Source organism: Pongo pygmaeus, chromosome 13 (genome assembly GCF_028885625.2).
Source record: "Pongo pygmaeus isolate AG05252 chromosome 13, NHGRI_mPonPyg2-v2.0_pri, whole genome shotgun sequence".
NCBI classification, from domain to species: Eukaryota; Metazoa; Chordata; class Mammalia; order Primates; family Hominidae; genus Pongo; species Pongo pygmaeus.
In genome coordinates, this window is record NC_072386.2 from 21,961,061 (window position 1) to 21,981,894 (window position 20,834).

At 38.1% G+C, this 20,834-nt stretch overlaps 1 protein-coding gene across 4 annotated transcripts in view; it reads right to left on the reverse strand.

Moving 5' to 3' along the window:
* The window catches only part of UNC13B (unc-13 homolog B), a 233,571-nt gene that overhangs the window by 148,496 nt on the left and 64,241 nt on the right, over nucleotides 1-20,834 (reverse strand). For all 4 annotated transcript variants that reach the window (XM_063650170.1, XM_054500700.2, XM_054500696.2 and 1 more), the window contains 4 exons: nucleotides 18,452-18,551; nucleotides 13,805-13,922; nucleotides 12,562-12,685; nucleotides 6,868-6,941 (listed from right to left, as the gene is read on the reverse strand). In XM_063650170.1, the coding sequence (XP_063506240.1) occupies nucleotides 6,868-6,941; nucleotides 12,562-12,685; nucleotides 13,805-13,922; nucleotides 18,452-18,551 (416 nt within the window). The remainder of the gene's footprint in view (nucleotides 1-6,867; nucleotides 6,942-12,561; nucleotides 12,686-13,804; nucleotides 13,923-18,451; nucleotides 18,552-20,834) is intronic.

Genomic DNA, 20,834 nt, shown 5'->3' on the forward strand with positions numbered 1-20,834 from the left:
ACATTATGCTAAGTGAAAGAAAACAAAGGACCACATGGCATATAATTTCATTTATATGAAATGTGCAGAATAGGTCCATAGAGACAGAAGGTTGATTAGTGGTGGTATAGGGCTGAGGAGGATAGGGAATAATTGAGACTGATGGCTAAGGAGACTTTATGGGGCAATGAAAATATTCAAAATTATGGTGATATCCATGGGCACAACTATGAAGCTAGTAAAAGCCACTGAATTGTAAGCTTTAAATGAGTGAACTGTATGGTATATATAAATTATATTTCAACAAAGCTGCTAAAAAGATAAACAGCACAGTGGAAGAAAGACGAAAGATAAAAACTTAGTGAATGCCATACCCTAGAATAAAAACAGAAAGCAACAAAGATACTCCTTGAGAAGAGCAACTCCAAGACACATAATTGTCAGATTCACCAAAGTTGAAATGAAGGAAAAAATATTAAGGGCAGCCAGAGAGAAAGGTCGGGTTACCCACAAAGGGAAGCCCATCAAACTAATAGCGGATCTCTCAGCAGAAACTCTACAAGCCAGAAGAGAGTGGGGGCCAATATTCAACATTCTTAAAGAAAAGAATTTTCAACCCAGAATTTCATATCCAGCCAAACTAAGCTTCATAAGTGAAGGAGAAATAAAATCATTTACAGACAAGCAAATGCTGAGAGATTTTGTCACCACCAGGCCTGCCCTACAAGAGCTCCTGAAGGAAGCACTAAACATGGAAAGGAACAACCGGTACCAGCCACTGCAAAAACATGCCAAATTTTAAGGACCATCGATGCTAGGAAGAAACTGCATAAACTAACGAGCAAAATAACCAGCTAACATCATAATGACAGGATCAAATTCACACATAACAATATTAACCTTAAATGTAAATGGGCTAAATGCTCCAATTAAAAGACACAGACTGGCAAATTGGATAAACAGTCAAGACCCATCAATGTGCTGTATTCAGGAAACCCATCTCATGTGCAGAGACACACATAGACTCAAAATAAAGGGATGGAGGAAGATCTACCAAGCAAAAGGAAAACAAAAAAAGGCAGGGGTTGCAATCCTAGTCTCTGACAAAACAGACTTTAAACCAACAAAGATCAAAAGAGACAAAGAAGGCCATTACATAATGGTAAAGGGATCAATTCAACAAGCAGAGCTAACCATCCTAAATATATATGCACCCAATACAGGAGCACCCAGATTCATAAAGTAAGTCCTTAGAGACCTACAAAGAGACTTAGACTCCCACACAATAATAATGGGAGACTTTAACACCCCACTGTCAACATTAGACAGATCAACGAGACAGAAAGTTAACAAGGATATCCAGGCACTGAACTCAGCTCTGCACCAAGCAGACCTAATAGACATCTACGGAACTCTCCACCCCAAATCAACAGAATATACATTCTCCTCAGCACCACACCGCACTTACTCCAAAATTGACCACATAGTTGGAAGTAAAGCACTCCTCAGCAAATGTAAAAGAACAGAAATTATAATTGTCTCTCAGATCACAGCGCAATCAAACTAGAACTCAGGATTAAGAAACTCACTCAAAACCGCTCAACTACATGGAAACTGAACAACCTGCTCCTGAATGACTACTGGATGCATAACGAAATGAAGGCAGAAATAAAGATGTTCTTTGAAACCAACGACAACAAAGACACAACATACCAGAATCTCTGGGACACATTTAAAGCAATGTGTAGAGGGAAATTTATAGCACTAAATGCCCACAAGAGAAAGCAGGAAAGATCTAAAATTGACACCCTAACATCACAATTAAAAGAACTAGAGAAGCAAGAGCAAACCCATTCAAAAGCTAGCAGAACGCAATAAATAAGATCAGAGCAGAACTGAAGGAGATAGAGACACAAAAAACCCTTCAAAAAATCAATGAATCCAGGAGCTTGTTTTTTGAAAAGATCAACAAAATTGATAGACTGCTAGCAAGACTAATAAAGAAGAAAAGAGAGAAGAATCAAATAGACACAGTAAAAAATGATAAAGGAGATATCACCACTGATCCCACAGAAATACAAACTACCATCAGAGAACACTATAAACACCTCTACGCAAATAAACTAGAAAATCTAGAAGAAATGGATAAATTCCTTGACACATACACCATTCCAAGAATGAACCAGGAAGAAGTTGAATATCTGAATAGACCAATAACAGGCTCTGAAATTGAGGCAATAATTAATAGCTTACCACCCAAAAAAATTCCAGGACCAGACAGATTCACAGCCAAATTCTACCAGAGGTACAAGGAGGAGCTGGTACCATTCCTTCTGAAACTATTCCAATCAACAGAAAAAGAGGGAATCCTCCCTAACTCATTTTATGAGGCCAGCATCATCCTGATACCAAAGCCTGGCAGAGACACAACAAAAACAGAGAATTTCAGACCAATATCCCTGATGAACATCAATGCAAAAATCCTTAATAAAATACTGGCAAACTGAATCCAGCAGCACATCAAAAAGCTTATCCACCATGACCAAGTGGGCTTCATCCCTGGGAAGCAAGGCTGGTTCAACATACACAAATCAATAAATGTAATTCAGCATATAAACAGAACCAAAGACAAAAACCACATGATTATCTCAATAGATGCAGAAAAGGCCTTTGACAAAATTCAACAGCCCTTCATGCTAAAAACTCTCAATAAATTAGGTATTGATGGGACCTATCTCAAAATAATAAGAGCTATTTATGACAACCCTACAGCCAATATCATACTGAATGGGCAAAAACTGGAAGCATTCCCTTTGAAAACTGGCACAAGACAGGGATGCCCTCTCTCACCACTCCTATTCAACATAGTGTTGGAAGTTCTGGCCAGGGCAATCAGGCAGGACAAAGAAATAAAGGGTATTCAATTAGGAAAAGAGGAAATCAAATTGTCCCTGTTTGCAGATGACATGATTGTATACCTAGAAAACCCCATTGTCTCAGCCCAAAATCTCCTTAAGCTGATAAGCAACTTCAGCAAAGTCTCAGGATACAAAATCAATGTGCAAAAATCACAAGCCTTCCTATACACCAATAACAGACAAACAGAGAGCCAAATCATGAGTGAACTCCCATTCACAATTGCTTCAAAGACAATAAAATACTTAGGAATCCAACTTACAAGGGATGTGAAGGACCTCTTCAAGGAGAACTACAAACCACTGCTCAATGAAATAAAAAAGGATACAAACAAATGGAAGAACATTCCATGCTCATGAATAGGAAGAATCAATATCATGAAAATGGCCATACTGCCCAAGGTAATTTATAGATTCACTGCCATCCCCCCATCAAGCTACCAATGACTTTCTTCACAGAATTGGAAAAAACTACTTTAAAGTTCATATGGAACCAAAAAAGAGCCCACATGGCCAAGTCAATCCTAAGCCAAAACAACAAAGCTGGAGGCATCACGCTACCTGACTTCAAACTATACTACAAGGCTACAGTAACCAAAACAGCATGGTACTGGTACCAAAATAGAGATATAGACCAATGGAACAAAACAGAGCCCTCAGAAATAATACCACACATCTACAACTATCTGATCTTTGACAAACCTGACAAAAACAAGAAATGGGGCAAGGATTCCCTATTTAACAAATGGTGCTGGGAAAACTGGCTAGCCATATGCAGAAAACTGAAACTGGATCCCTTCCTTACACTTTATACAAAAATTCATTCAAGATGGATTAAAGACTTAAATGTTAGACCTAAAACCATAAAAACCCTAGAAAAAAACCTAGGCAATACCATTCAGGACATAGGCATGGGCAAGGACTTCATGACTAAAACACCAAAAGCAATGGCAACAAAAGCCAAAATTGACAAATGGGATCTAATTAAACTAAAGAGCTTCTGCACAGCAAAAGAAACTACCATCAGAGTGAATAGGCAACCTACAGAATGGGAGAAAATTTTTGCAATCTACTCATCTGACAAAGGGCTAATATCCAGAATCTACAAAGAACTCAAACAAATTTACAAGAAAAAAAAAAAAAAACCCTATCAACAAGTGGGCAAAGGATATGAACAGACACTTCTCAAAAGAAGACATTTATGCAGCCAACAGACACATGAAAAAATGCTCATCATCACTGGCCATCAGAGAAATGCAAATCAAAACCACAATGAGATACCATCTCACACCAGTTAGAATGGCAATCATTAAAAAGTCAGGAAACAACAGGTGCTGGAGAGGATGTGGAGAAATAGGAACACTTTTACACTGTTGGTGGGACTGGAAACTGGTTCAACCATTGTGGAAGACAGTGTGGCAATTCCTCAGGGATCTAGAACTAGAAATACCATTTGACTCAGCCATCCCATTACTGGGTATATACCCAAAGGATTATAAATCATGCTGCTATAAAGACACATGCACACGTATGTTTATTGCGGCACTATTCACAATAGCAAAGACCTGGAACCAACCCAAATGTCCAACAATGATAGACTGGATTAAGAAAATGTGGCACATATACACCATGGAATAGTATGCAGCCATAAAAAATGATGAGTTCATGTCCTTTGCAGGGACATGGATGAAGCTGGAAACCATCATTCTCAGCAAACTATCGCAGGGACAAAAAACCAAACATCTCATGTTCTCACTCACAGGTGGGAATTGAACAATGAGAACACTTGGACACAGGAAGGGGAACATCACACACTGGGGCCTGTTGTGGGGTAGGGGGAGAGGGGAGGGATAGCATTAGGAGATATACCTAATGTAAATGACGAGTTAATGGGTGCAGCACACCAACATGGCACATGTATACATATGTAACAAACCTGCACGTTGTGCACATGTGCCCTAGAACTTAAAAGTATAATAATAATTAAAAAAAAAAAAGACAGAAAGCAAAAATCTGATATGCAGTTGGGAACCACAGACCAAGAACCATTATTATTAGAACTTTTAAAATTCCACAATTTTTGTATAAGTTATATTTGGTTTTTAAATTGTTTTAATCCCTTCTTCTGATTCTGCATAATGACACAGAGTAAAGCCTATAAAACGAAAAGTACAACATGCTTCTTTACTAGGAAAACAAAGATGATGGCAGTCTGAAAGGCTGAATACCACTCCACAGCCAGGTTTGGGAAGAACGAAAACACAAAGTAAAGTACATGCAAAGATAGCACAAATGCTCAGAGTTACTAAGTGGAGGAGGACTGGAGCTTTCAACAATGAAGAAAAGTTAGGATGTTGGTGTGGACATGAGAAGAGTTATACAGCTTAATAACAGAAGGCCTACCAAGAATAAAGGAGGTAACGGAAAACCCTGAAAAAAGTAGATGTTGCTTGTCCCAAATGCCATTTCTTCATCTTTCATTTAACTCACTGTGGGTTGAACTATGTCCTAAAAGATATGTTAGACTTCTAACCCTAAGTATCTGTGAATATGACCTTATTTGGAAACAAGGTCTCTGCAGATATAATCAAATTAATTGAATGACTGTTGTCCTTACAAGAAAAATGGAAATTTAGACACAGACACACAGAGACAGGAGAATGCATTGTGAAGACACAGAGAGACACACAGGGAGGCACATGACAACGGAGGCAGAGATTAGAATGATACATCTACAAGCTAAGGAACAGCAAGGACTGCCAGCAACTATCAGAGGTAGGAGAAGGGTACAGGATGCTTCCTCCTTCAGAGCCTCTAGACAGAGCTGAACTGATCCTGCTGACAGCCTAATTTCAGACTTCCAGTCTCCAGAACTGTGTGAAAACAAATTTTGGTTGCTGTAAGTCACCTAGTTTGTGGTACTTTGTTATGGCAGCTGTAGGAAACAAATACAGTCATCAAACCACTGCATTTTGGCTTTCTGTACTAGTCTATGGATGTATACTCGTCATCAATCACCAAATCCAACAGCTCTATTTCATAATTCACTGGACTTAACATGTGATACTGTCAAGAATTTCTGCCTTGAATCTCTTTTTTTCTTTGTTCCATTAATCTTTCCTGGTTATCTTATTCTCTCTCTTTAAGGTTGCCCTTTCTCAGTCTCCTTTGTTTCTCAGAATTCTATGTTTAAGGTTTCCCAAGATTTTGTTCCTGTTCTTTAATACTGTCTCCACATGCTCTACCTGAGCAAGTTTTTCCATTCCTATGACTTCAATTGTTACTAATATATTAATGAAGCTCTATGCCTACAGCTCCCTACCCCATTCAAACCTCAACTTCAGATTATCTCATGAAATTGTTTATCAAAAATTTCTGCTGAAATATCCTCTGGCACTCAAAGTATATCTTATAATCAGACCCATTTTTTAGTAGCCCACATGTCCAAAATAAACAAATTTATCATCTTTTCCCTCCATCAGCAATAACAAAAACATTCGCCAATCCTGATGCCCCAGGTTGAGCTGAATGTGTTCTCTTATACATACCAGCCTCATCTCTGGAGGTAAGTTAGGACCAGCAAGAACAAACAATGCAATAGTCTAAACATCCTCAAAAACAGGACACAAATAAGAATAATATCCAAAAACCTGAGAGACAGTAGAAGCAAAAGAAATGCCTCCAACTCACAGGTGTAACAAAAGAGGACAGATTCCCTGGTACAAGCTCCCTCTCTAAGAGTCTACAGCCAGACTAGTACCACAGTATGGGAGAGTGGGAAGAATAGAATAAATGGGAGATGGAACCTTCTAGTGACATTTCAGGCAATCTTCTAGCTGCTTTTCTTCTTTAATGCAATTTAAGTGATTTCATTCTCAGGACAACATGCTCTTGGGCCCCTCCCTGGGCAACCTATAAAGAGCATTGGAGATTTTCCCCCATCTTTCTATACTGCAAATAAGGCTGCTCCTACCTCATTGTCAGCTCCCAAGGCATTGATTTGCTCCCATTTGTAGGTCCAATATCTGGCTTCCTCCTCTGGGATATCTACCATAAAAAAAAGAAGAAAAAGAAAAGAAATCACATCAGCAGGTAGTAAATCATCAGCAGATAATACTTTACTCTGTCTAATGACTGAAGTCAGAGGGTGGTAGTGATGCACAAGTTTTAACTGATGGTTTGGTTCTTGTCATGAATATTATCTTTACTCTTCACAAAAACCAATACAATGTACTGTTATTCCCATTGTTATTTTGTAGATGAAGAAGCTGAAGCTCAGAGAGGTAAAATAATCTGGTCAGGGTCACAGTTTATAGAGATGAGCCATGATTCAAACCATGGTTTGTATGATTCCAAAAACTATATTCTTTCTATGTAACCATACTACCTTCCCCTCAGCAAGACCAAAACCATCCAAAGGATTAGCTTAGAAGAAAAGTTACATGCTGAGATATTGAGATGCTCAAAATTCAAAGGTTTTCTCCCAAAAAAATTAAAAGTAGAATTACCATGTGACATAATTCTCCCACTTTGGATTATATATACGAAAGATGTGAAACCAGGATCTCAAAGAGATATTTGCACACCCAAGTTCCTAGTAGCATTATTCACAATAGCCAAGAGTTGAAGCAACCCAAGTGTCCACTAATGGATGAAAGGATTAACAAAATGAGAGATTTACATACAATGGAGCATTATTCAGCCTTAAAAGGAAGAAAATCCTGCCACATGCCATAACATGGATAAACTTTGAGGACATTACACTAAATGAAATGAGTCCATCACAAAAAAAGACAAATACTGTATGATTTCACTTATCTAAAGTAACTAAAGTAGTCAAATTCACAGAAAAGAAAGAATGGTCGTTGCCAGTGGCTGTGGGGATGGGGAAATGAAAAGTTATTTGATGGAGACAGAGTTTTAGTTTTGCAAGGTGAAAAAGTTCTGGATATCTGTTGCACAACAATGTGAAGGTACTTAACACTAGTGAACTGTACACTTAAAAATGGTTAAGATGCTAAATTTTCAGTTATGTCTCTTACCACAATTAAAAATTTTTTAAAAGAAGCTATTAAAAAATACTCATAGGTTTTATGCCTGGAAAATATTATTATTATTATTATTTTTTTTTTTTTTTTAAATTTATGAAGTATTTATTGATGATTCTTGGGTGTTTCTCGGAGAGGGGGATATGGGAGGGTCATAGGATAATAGTGGAGAGAAGGTCAGGAGATAAACACATGAACAAAGGTCTCTGGTTGCCTGGAAAATATTAGATGCTCAAATATTTGTTAAGTGAGTCTCTAAGTGAAAATATTTGAATTCTTAAAAAATAATGGTATAATGGTATATCCTCATTTCTAAATATTTTACATTGACTATAACAACTTCTCCCCAAAACTCACCTTTTAAAAACATCAAGTATGACCATCTAACCAGCACTAAAGAGAAACACTCAGGTAATATATGGATCATATCAACTTCAGAGACATTTCAACAGATACACTTTCTAGCAGCCACATGAATAAAGCAAATATAGCCCTTTCCTTTCTCCTTTGTTCCACGTGTCCAAAACTTCAGCTCCTTCCCTTCAACTAGCTCTTTAACAACTGGTAGCAATATTTCAAAGTCTTATTTAAAAACACTTACACACAGCTTCAAATAGTCTACAATGTAATTTGTATAGTGCTTTCTCATCCATATGGTACATCCATAACATGGTATACTATGCACCTGTTACAAAGAAGGAGAGTGGGAGGTGCAAGGTGGAAGATGAGCTGCTGCTGCTGCTGCGGGTCTATATGCTCTGATGTGGGATGATTCACCAAGACATATTAAGTGCAAAACAGCAAGGCACAGGGAATGTGTTAGAATATGCTACTATTTGCGTTTTAAAAAGAAGATGGTGGTGTGTGTGTGTGTGTGTGCATGTGTGTGTGTGCTTATATTCAGAAACTGACTCTGGAAAGATACACAAGAAAGTATTAATAGTGGTAGCCTATAGGAAGAAAATGGATTTCTGAAGGGACTTTTCACTGGATAACTTTTTAAACCATTATTAATTTATTCCTGCCTCACTCCACAAAAATAGTTTTAAGAAGAAAAAATATAGAGAGATACAAGCATGTTTATCGCAGCGCTATTTATAACAGTACAAACTTCAAACAATCAAAATACCCAACAGGAAGTGGTTAAATGTATTATACAAATAGTTAAAATTAAAAGCCAAGGCTCTAGAGTCAGACCATGGCCAAAATACTTAAATACTCTGTGTCTTAGTTTGCTTATCTCTAAAGTGGGGAATAATAGTTAGGCCTGCGTCAAAGGACCGAAATGAGGATTAACTGAGCTAACATACGTAAATACTTAGTGACATGCCCACCAACACACAATAATTCACCATAAATGTTACTTTGTTATTATTGATTTTTTTTTTTTTTTTTTTTTTTGAGACAGAGTCTTGCTCTATCGCCTAGGCTGGAGAGCAATGGCGCAATCTTGGCTCACTGCAACCTTCATGCCTCCTGGGTTCAAGCAATTCTCCTGCCTCAGCCGCCTAAATAGCTGAGATTACAGGCACATGACACCTTGCCCAGCTAATTTTTTGTATTTTTAGTAGAGATGGGGTTTCACCATGTTGGTCAGGCTGGTCTCGAACTCCTGACCTCATGATCCACCCACCTCAGCCTCCCAAAATGCTGGGATTACAGGTGTGAGCCACCTTGCCCGGCCCTGATTTTTAAATAAAATCAACTACTAAAAGTAGAAGAATAATGTCTATTTTATATAACATTTGTAACTATGTAATTAGTGAGTGAAATCAGTCAAAAAGTAATACAACATTAAAAAAACAACCATTTAAAGTCTCTGGAAATGGTCCTAAGTGCATACAGCAAAAGAAAAAACATTTATTCAAGAATATCTACTAAAATTTGGTGAAAATGGCCAATATCTGTGGTATTTGAACCAAGACCCACTCCCTCCAATTGATTTTCCCTTCACTTGCAGCTTGGTCTACAGTCCCACAAGAAAGACTTCCTTTCTGTTTTTCTGAAATAATAGTTGTTCTGAGTTTAGTTCTTTCTGAGCTAGCTGGAAAATCATGTCATTTTTGCTTAAATCACCATAGGATACAAGATACAAATACACTGAGATCATAAAATGACAGCAATAACAATAGGATATGCAAATATCAATAATATGAACAGTAAAAAATTAAAATAAAATGAATAGAAATCGACTAAACTAAAACAAGATACTGTTGCAGGAAGTCAGGGACCCTGAACGGAGGGACTGGCTGAAGCCATGGCAGAAGAACATAAATTGTGAAGATTTCATGGACATTTATTAGTTCCCCAAATTAATACTTTTATAATTTCTTAAGCCTGTCTTTACTACAATCTCTGAACACAAATTGTGAAGATTTCATGGACACTTATCACTTCCCCAATCAATACTCATGATTTCCTATGCCTGTCTTTACTTTAATCTCTTAATCCCATCATCTTTGTAAGCTGAGGTTGAATGTTGCCTCAGGACCCTGTGAGGATTGTGTTAACTGCACAAATTGTTTAAACAATATGAAATCTGGGCATCTTGAAAAAAGAACAGGATAACAGCGATGTTCAGGGAACAAGAGAGATAACCTTAAAGTCTGGCTGCCTGTGGGCCGGGCAGAACAGAGCCATATTTCTCTTCTTTCAAAAGCAAATAGGAGAAATATCGCTGAATTCTTTTTCTCAGCAAGGAACATCCCTGAGAAAGAGAATGCATCCCTAAGGGGAGGCCTCTGAAATGGCTGCTTTGGGGACGTCTGTCTTTTACGATTGTAGATAAGGGATGAAATAAGCCCCGGTCTCCGGTAGCGCTCCCAGGCTTATTAGAACAAGGAAATTCCTGCCTAATAAATTTTGGTCAGACCGGTTGTCTGCTCTCAAACCCTGTCTACTGATAAAATGTTATCAATGACAATGTGTGCCCGAAACTTCATTAGCAATTTTAATTTCGCCCCAGTCCTGTGATCTCGCTCTGCCTCCATTTACCTTGTGATATTTTATTACCTTGTGAAGAATGTGATCTCTGTGACCCAGACCCTATTCGTACACTCCTTCCTCTTTTGAAAATCACTAATAACAACTTGCTGGTTTTGCAGCTTGGGGGGCATCACAGAACCTGCTGACATGTGATGTCTCCCCTGGACACCCAGCTTTAAAATTTCCCTCTTTTGTACTCTTTCCCTTTATTTCTTAGACTGGCCGACACAGGAAAAATAGAAAAGGACCCACATGAAATATCGGGAGCTGAATTTCCCCCGATAAGATATCATACAAAATAATCAAATAAAGATTAACAACTGGGAAATACAAAAGACTTCCAAGGATGTGCAGAAACAGGCACTCCCCAGATATAATTTATAAGAGTATAAATTGGTATAACCTTTTGGACAAGGAACTTAGTAGATTCCATAAAAAGTAATGATGTACATATACTTTGATCCAGCAATTCTACTTTAAGAAATTTATTCTAGACTCAAAATGGGCAAAGATATACAGAGTTGTTAGTTAGCAGTATATAACATCAAAAAAAATGAAAAAACCTACATGTCAATCAATAAAGGATTACTTAAATAAATTATGGTAGGTCGGGCATGGTGGCTCACGCTTGTAATTCCAGCACTTTAGGAAGCCGAGGTGGGCAGATCATTTGAGGTCATGAGTTCGAGACCAGCCTGACCAACATGGTGAAATCCTGTCTCTACTAAAAAATACAAAAAATTAGCCAGGTGTGGTAGCACAAGCCTGTAATCTCAGTGACTCGGGAGGCTGAGGCATGAGAATTACTTGAACCCAGGAGGCAGGGGTTGCAGTGAGCGAAGATCATGCCACTGCCCTAAAGCCTGGAGCAGAGCAAGACTCCATCTCAAAAAAAGGAAAAAAAAAAAAAAAGATAAATTATGGTAGAGGCATCTGTTCAGATGAATAAGATAGATCTTAAAGTATAACACGGAGCGATGTTCAGGATAAATGTCTAAGCAGTTTGTAAAACACTATATATCAGCAAATACATATTATATAGGGTATGATCCAAATTTTGCCAAAATAAGTTTCTGGAAAATAAATACCATGTGTCTAAACCAAAATACAAGAATGTTAACAGTGGTTTCACACTGGGGAATGCAAAGAAGATTAAAGGAACTGGGAAAATAAACTTTTAACTTTATCCATGTACATTTCCTTACTATTTGAATTTTTATCATGAGCATGTATTGTGATTTAATTTACATTTTAAATTATTATTCTATTTATCAGTGCTATTTAATACTTAACAAATCAGAAGGTATATATAGTCACTTCAAGACAATAAATGTTTATTTTCAAAATAATAAATCTAACAAGCAAATATTTCATAAGTCATTATAATAAATAGTCACAGAAAATTAAATGAGTTGAAGAGAATGCTTTTTAGTGTAGATTCTTTAATGAGCACTATTCTATATTCTACTTTGCACCATTCCCTGGGTGAAGTGTTATGAGAAAGACAGTGAATGAAGACAGAATATCCTCAAAGGAGATGGCTGAGGTGATGAAATATACATTAATGAAACAACTAGCAAACAATTCCAAACAATATGGTAAAAATTGTTAAATAGTTTTAAAATTTTACTCACCAAAAGGCAACTCAAATCTTGTATCAAGCAAAATTTTATGAGGAGTTGGGTTTCTAGTTCCACAGATCTCATCGTCTTTCATTAACGTCTCTGCCTCCAATGTGGACCATTCCCCAGGCCCTTCCTAGGAAACAAAGATCTAAGATTAAAGTTTAATCTTTCTTGGCTCCCTCTTAGTTCAAGAGTCAGGTTTTTTTCTCTGAAGTTCCTTGTTTGAGCTTCTGAGGGCCATTCACATCCTGATAAGGCAAACATGCCACTGTCACCACCTGCCTCCACTGCATGTGGCTTCTGTTTTCCCTCTTTGGTGGGGAGAGCAGCTTTCACTGTGCTCAGCTCTGCAGGTCTAACAAGGACAGAAAGTCTGGAGTACCATACTCTAAAACTAAGTACCTCTGTGGATCAATATTTAACCTGCACAGTTCTTAATGACTGTATCACTGTTTCTAGTCAGTAAAAAGCTACTAACATTGCTGGCTAAATAGGATTGAACTGGGGCAGCAATGAAAATGAACTGCCCATCTGCCTGGGGAGTAAAGACTTAGCTAGAACTAAAAGAAATACGGAAAATAGAGGCAATTTCAACTTCCCCACTCCCAGAGAAAACTCATGGTCCATGTTAACACCAAATAGGAATATAACAGATTTTGTCCAGGTCCAAAGTGGGGAAATGATGCTGAGTTATGGTCTAGTCTAGGAAAGTGAGGCAAGAGTTCAATCCTAGAAATAACGCATAGAGACAGTGTGAATACAAATTGCCAAGCCTGGTAGTTCCTTAAACTCTGTCAGGCTTACATGCAGAAGAAGGGCACTGAAAACTAGTTCCTTGGAGATTTGGTAACTCAAAGAAACAAAGCAGAGAATAGCCAGCCAGCTGGCTAAGGAAGTTTAATGGGACTCCTCCCAGGGCAGTGACTTAGAGGAGAACACAGAAACCACAAGTACCCTAAGTAAACACACACACCAACACACACATACCTCAGAAGGGGCTATCTACCTGATAAGGCTGAAGAGGTCCTCTGGAGCCTGTGAGTTCAGTCACAGGACACAGGGTAGGTCAGACTTAAATAAAATCATCTGAACCTTCAGGTGAAGTTAGGAACAGGCAGGTTGCATGCCCTCTAATTAGAAAGGGGGAATAATAATCCAAGATGCATGGATGAATATTAGCTAAAGTGGAGCTAGCATGGGGAGAAGCATGGGCTGGGAACCATACTTCCAAACAGAAAATGCAATGACTGACCTCATCCGACTGACGAATAGTCTTCAGCGCAATCCACACAGTCCCCACCATGGTGTCCCAGATCAGTCCTTTGTTCCATACCTCCACACTTAGACCCAGGTCCAGGCGACTAATCTCACTAAGGGAAAGAGGAAAGCCCTTTGAGGAAAGCTAGACAATATGAAAGAAACAACTACATCTCCTGTTTTGCTAAACTTTGAATGCTTTCTCACCAGGATCCTGTCTTCAGGAAAAATAAAAATTTCCCAGAATGCCACGACCATTTTTAGGCTCCAAGAAACCTGTATAAGGTATCCATAGAAAACTGCCTTTGTTACAGTTAAATAAGTTCCAGAGACCTGCTGCTATACCACATAGTGCCTCCAGTTAGCAATAAGGTATTGTGCACCTCAAAATTTAAGACAGTAGATTTCATATTAAATGCTCTTAACACACACATACAACAAAAAAAAGGGGACACAAGTAAACTTTTAGAGGTGATAAATATATTTACTACCTTGATTATGGTGATGGTAACACAAGTATATACATGTCTAAATTGTATACATTAATTATCTACAGTTGTTTATATCCCAATTAAACCTCAGCGGGGATGGGGGGCGGGAAAAGAAAGAAAAATGCCTTTGTCTATCCATTCTTTCTGCTTTGGAGATACAATCATAATTAGACTAATGCAGTTTCACACAATATGAGGCCAAGTAATAAGGACATTATTGCCAGGCCTGCCTGCCAATTTCCACCATAGGCAACAGTTCTATACGTTTTATTGTTAACTAACACTGCTTCAACTTAAACTACACATTGTATACAGGAAACTTTTAGGAAAGGTAAGTCTACTTTACAAGATTTATAAGGCCGGGCATGGTGGCTCAAGCCCGTAATCCCAGCACTTTGGGAGGTGCACGGATCACCTGAGGTCAGGAGTTTGAGACCAGTTTGGCCAACGTGGCAAACCCTGTCTCTACTAAAAATACAAAAATTAGCTGGGCATGGTGGCGCACGCCTGTAATCCCAGCTACTTGGGAGGCTGAGGCACAAGAATCACTTGAACCCAGGAGGCAGAGCCAAGATCATGCCACTGCACCCCAGCCTGGGTGACAGAGCCAGACTCCATCCCCACCAAAAAAGCCAGGGGGAGGGGGGGATTTATGAAAGGGAGTCCAGGTAGAAGTAGGGTCCCTGAGAACATATAAGTTTGATAGGAACATGTGGTCGTAGGCAAGTGAGGGGCTCTAGAGTGTGCTAGTTCACACCACTCAGTCCCTGGAGACTCATTAATCATTATTAAGCTAGGCACTGTCACTTATAAGCAAAACTATTACCATGGGATAATGATAAATATAATGATTTTCCTATAATAATAACCAGGGGAAAAAATTCGAAAAGAAATCATTCCATAAAGAGCCAGATAAGCACTATTTAAAAGCAGTATCATACACGGTTGAATATCTGCTTGGAAGGACTAACTCAAACATAATCCCAGTCTTAAACTAGAATACGCAAATAGTACTTGTGTTAATGCTAAAAACGTTCTCCAGAAAGCTCTTATTGAAACACAAGGTTACTTGAGGGGTAATCCAAGAAAGATGAGAAAAGACCAATTCCAGCAGAGAAAGCAGAAAGGCATTCTCAGGAAAACAACAGCTATATATCACAAGTAGAAGCTTCAAGTTTGTACTTTAGAGAAAGTTGGGATCCCTGTTGTGCTATAAAATAAATGTTCTCAGATTCACAAGTCTGAGATACAGAATGACAGCCACAGAATTCATGTCAGGTGTTGAAAATGAATAAAGCAAAGAAAATTTGTCCCTTTTATATAAATATAATACAGCATAGAATGTACTGAGTTAATTTATTCATTTAATTAGCATTTCCTGAGCACTTACAAGACATACGACTTGGTGCTTTGGAGAAGAAACATATAGGACTCAGTTTTTGTGTCCAAAAACTTCTAAGCTATCTGGAGAGCTGTTCAGAGCCACAAAGTAGATGAATAAGCCTAGCCACTAAGTTACAGTGTTCACAGTGTAGAAACTAAGCTTTTTGTCACATAATTTAATTCAGCCTAATTAACCAATTAGTCTTGGAAAATATATGCGACATCCTCAAATCCCTTGGACTTATCTGTCACTTGAATATGGAATCGAAAAATTGCTTGGGCCAGGTGCAATGGCTCATGCCTGTAATCCCAATATGTTGGGAGGCTGAGGTGGGAAGATCACTTGAGCCCAGGAGTTTGAGACCAGCCTGGACAACATGGCAAAACCTAGTGTCTCCTAAAAAAATTTTTCTTAATTAGCTAGACATGGTGGCATGTGTCTGTAGTCCCAGTTACTCAGGAGGCTGAGGCAGGAAAATCATTTGAGCCCAGGAGATCAAGGCTGCAGTGAGCCAAGATGGTGCCACTGCACTCCAGCCTGGGCAACAGAGTGAGACCCTGTCCCACAAAATAAAGAAAAAAAGAAAAATTGCTTGGGGATACATATATAATATTCCCAAATCAACTCCCAAATAGCATCTCAAGCCAACAGACAGAAGAAATAGCCAGAGGTCTTCAACAGCTTGACTTGAACAGATAAAGAAGAAAATCTGCTCTTCAGAGAACTCTCCAGGGAGAAGGCCCAAACAATGAGTATATATTCTATAAGAAGCTTCTCATCTCACCTACATTTGCTCAGCAGGTCCAGCTAAGAGAGGTCTGAGAGCTCTATTTATGCTTCATACCCAGGACCCTAGGGAAGTTTCTTCTCTGTTAATTCAATCAACAATATACATAAACATGTGTATAGCAGACTCTGGGCTACACAAATGCACACAAATAGTGAAGATGCCCACCTTACCCTTAAGAAATGAACAATCTAATCCTAAAAACAAGATATGAAAGTATTAAAAAAAAATATATAAGAAATACCAAAACGAATATTAGATACTGCCACATAATACATCATGGAGAAGGAAAAACGAGAACGGGAGATAGGAAACCAGCACTGGAGATTCCGGTGACAAAAGGACAGGGTAGTAGACTAAGTTCTGCAAGGAGTGAACCAAAAAAAATAAGTAAATAAATAAAATAGGACAGGATAGGAGGAATAAGGAGTAGGAAGAGCAGAAAAGTAGAGCAAGTAGCTAATAAAACCCACGTGTAAAAGAAGAGAGGGCAAAATTCACACAGCATCTCAACGTGGGAGACAGGAAGAAAATTCACACATATCACAGCAGGGTCGAAAGGGGAAGTGCTATGGGAAATTGGAAAATAAACACGTAAGAATAATGCTAGCTATGCTGATGAGAGGCTGCAGAAGATCACTCTGCCTCACATGATGGGAACAGTTATAACTGGAAATTATGGTTATAGCCAACTGGAAGTGCTAGGTTTATAAACCATAGCCAGGACTATGGCTAACATACTGGTATGGAAACAGACTTGCATAAACCATTTGTAGCTGACTCTGTACACTGCATGTGTAAAGAAGGAAACAGGTGCTCTCAGTCTCATATCACTGTCACTGAGAGAGGGAATAAATGAGGCTTATATAATCTTGAGAGAGAAGCAACCAGTGAGAAAGAAACATGACACCATTGGCCTCCTTCTCTTTGAAGCCCAGTTCTCCCTCAGCTTCCAGGACACCATTATCTCCTGGCTCTCCTACCTCTCTGTTCAATCCTTTTTAGTTCCCTCTGTCCCCTCATTAAATGCTGCCACTCTCCAGCTTCTACCCCAGTCCCTTTTCTCACCATACACATTCTCTCCCTAAGCTTTCTCATCTTCACCTATGGCTTCAACTGACCAAAACATTTCTCCAAAGCAGACTTCTTCCCTGAGTGCCAGCTTTAGGTTTCTAACTATCTTCTGTACCTCCAACTCCCAAAAAAAAAAACAAGCATAATCTTCTGAGAAAGGAAGACCTTTACAGATAAGGAAACTAGTGCCCTATGAAGCTAAATGATTTGCCCAGTCCTTCAATATATTCTATACTTTTCTCCCCTTTTGTAGAACAGGAACAAAAAAATCCTGAAACTAAAGGGGACAAAAGAAAGAAATAACAAGTTTTTAAGCCAAAGTTTAATTAAAATCATAATATACTAAACTTTGTCATACACGAGAAATTCTACTAATATTTATTCATTTTAATTAATTGAATATAGGACATTTTACTCCATAAAGCAAAAGGTTTATAAGCACAGAAATCTTCAGCCTCTAAAACAGACGACTGAGGTACACATGAAGATACAGTCTCTCACATGCATGGCCACATTCCTTCAAAGAGCCTTCTGAGAATCAAAGAAAGATGAAGTTATGTTTAATGTCATGCTAAGTCTGTTGTACTCTATTCTAATTCTGACCACTGAGAAAATCTGCCTATGTAGTTTTTCACCAACATAAATCAATTGGGAGTTTACCTGTATTATCATTCATCTCTAAGAACAAATTACGAATCCACGAGAAAACAAAACTGCAGTTGTGCTTCATGTACCATGAACCTCACTTATTTCTATAACTCCACAGTTTTCAAAAGAGTATTTAACAGTGCCAGTACATTTTATAAATCTCAAAAATACACAAAATCTTCTAATTGTTTCATCCAGTGCAATTCCCTTAAAAAGATTATGAAATATGTAGGCACGCTGCTGCTGCAAACTACTTACAACATGAAATCCTGTTCCCAGGAAGGCTGATCACCACGAACTGCTACAGTTGTGCTCTTCACATTCTGTACTTTCAGGGTCACATATGTGTTAAATTTATCTTTGAAAAAATACAAAATGGAGACAATACTTAGTGCTCAGATTGTTACCCATCTCACAAAGCCCTTGGAATTAAGCAATATAGAAATTAAAGTATTACATATGCAGGAAAAAATTAAGCTATATTGTACAATATAGCCTCATTCAAGACATAGCAGAGTTGCCAAAATTATAAAACTATGTACTATCTTCAAGAGCATAATCTAAATTACTATTTTTTTAATTTTAAGAAATTTTATATATGACCCAACAGATATGCATATACACACACTCAAAGTGAAACAGATTCATGAATGCCAAGATATGATACATTGATATTTCCTGTTCTAATTTATTTAATCTATTACAATGTTAATCCTAACCTACTATGTTAATTATATAGCCCACTTGCCGTCTGGGGGGAAAAATCCAAATCGAATTGATCTACTAGGAAAGATAAGGTACATAAATTTAATAAAATGTAGAAAGAGATACATACCAGAAGGAAAAAAGAAACAGTGATAAAGAACTGCAGAGCTGTTAACAGGGACAAAAATTAAGGAAAAATCTTCACAAAGAAATTAGATTTCAAGCTCGATCTACTCAGTTTGGCCTAAAGCACAAGTTACATAAAAAGAAATCTTTTTTTTTTTTTTTTTCTGAGACAGAGTCTTGCTGTGTCACTGAGACCAGAATGCAGTGGCATGATCTTGGCTCACTGCAACCTCCACCTACCAGGTTCAAGCAATTCTCATGCCTCAGCTACCCAGGTAGCTGGGATTATAGGTGTGTGCCACCATGCCCAGCTAACCTTTGTATTTTTAGTAGAGATGGGGTTTCACCATGTTGGCCAGGCTGGTCTCAAATGCCTGACCTCAAGTGATCTACCCATCTTGGCCTCCAAAACTGCTGGGATTACAAGCATGAGCAACCACGCCCAGCCAAAAAAGAAATATTATCACAGAGTTGAGAAAAGGAAATTTTCTAACCTGAGAGTTGAGTACCAAACAAGTTGATTGCTAAACAAAGGTGGTGGCCTGAAACTTCAAACTCAGGCGTCTCACCCAATTCTTACTACAGCACATTTGGCACTCGCCTCACTACATCCACGTCAGCCATGATTAGGGGCACTGAATTGAGGGTTTGCTTTTCTATGTAAGAAATTAATCCTAATGTTATACAATGAAAAAATAGCAAACTATCACTTTGACTCATCAAATTGGCAAACATTGCTTAACATGATTACCTAATGTTACAGAAGATATGAGAAAATGGAACCCGTCATACACTTTCGGCTGAAGGTAAGTCTTTCTTTTAAATATCATTTAAAATGGTGTGGTTTTATACTTATCAACATGGAAAATTTATAATTATATTAAAGATATATGAGGATAAAAGCCCATACAAGGGGAATCTCCATCCATATCCAGTAGTAGTAGTGCAGTAGGCCACTGAGCTATGTTTTATATCACATTATTTTGTACTCCACCCCAACATCCAATCACACACAGCTGACCAGACCAAGAGTAAATAACCCAAGAGCAGCCAATCCATGAGCTGGCCAAAAGCTGAAACAAACCTGATTCCCTCTCAAAAGATTTTAAATAGGGTAAAAGGATAAATATTGACAACTGGTGGTTGGTGCTGAAGCTAAAAGGAAGGGGTATATTGAGGCAGCTATTATGGGTGCAAGATGGGTAAGCATAGAAAACCAGCTGGGAGAGAAACAACAGAGCAGATTCTCAGAAAAAAAGAGCCAGCAAAGACAGAAAGATAATAACCTTTAAAACAAGAAACTGCTCAGAAACTGCTTTCATTACTGTTGCACCCAAGGTCCAGTTTTCAGGTTTTCCTGAGTTCTCAAGCATATTCATATATTTCCAGTAATGCTCCAGCTCCCCTCCCTCCTTCCCCAGCAGTAACCAGAGGAAATCTTCCTAATGTGACAATCAAAATTGAGGAAATGCATATTAAAATAAGGAAATACCATTTTTAATCTTCAGATGGACAGAGATTTTAAAGTTTCATATCGAATGTTGATAAGGATTTGGGAAAATAAATGTTCATAAACTTTTGGTCTCAGTATATACAGTAAAAACTTGCAGGAGAACAATTTGGCAGGAGTTATCAAATTTTTAAAAATATATATATACTTTTGAACCAGCAATTCTACTTCTGAATCTAGTACATAGACACATTTGCAAAAGCAAGCAATGAGAAGTGCACAAGAACATTTATTATTTGTAATAGCAAAAATTTGGGAACCTAAATATTAATCAAGTATTAATCAATCAGGGACCTATTA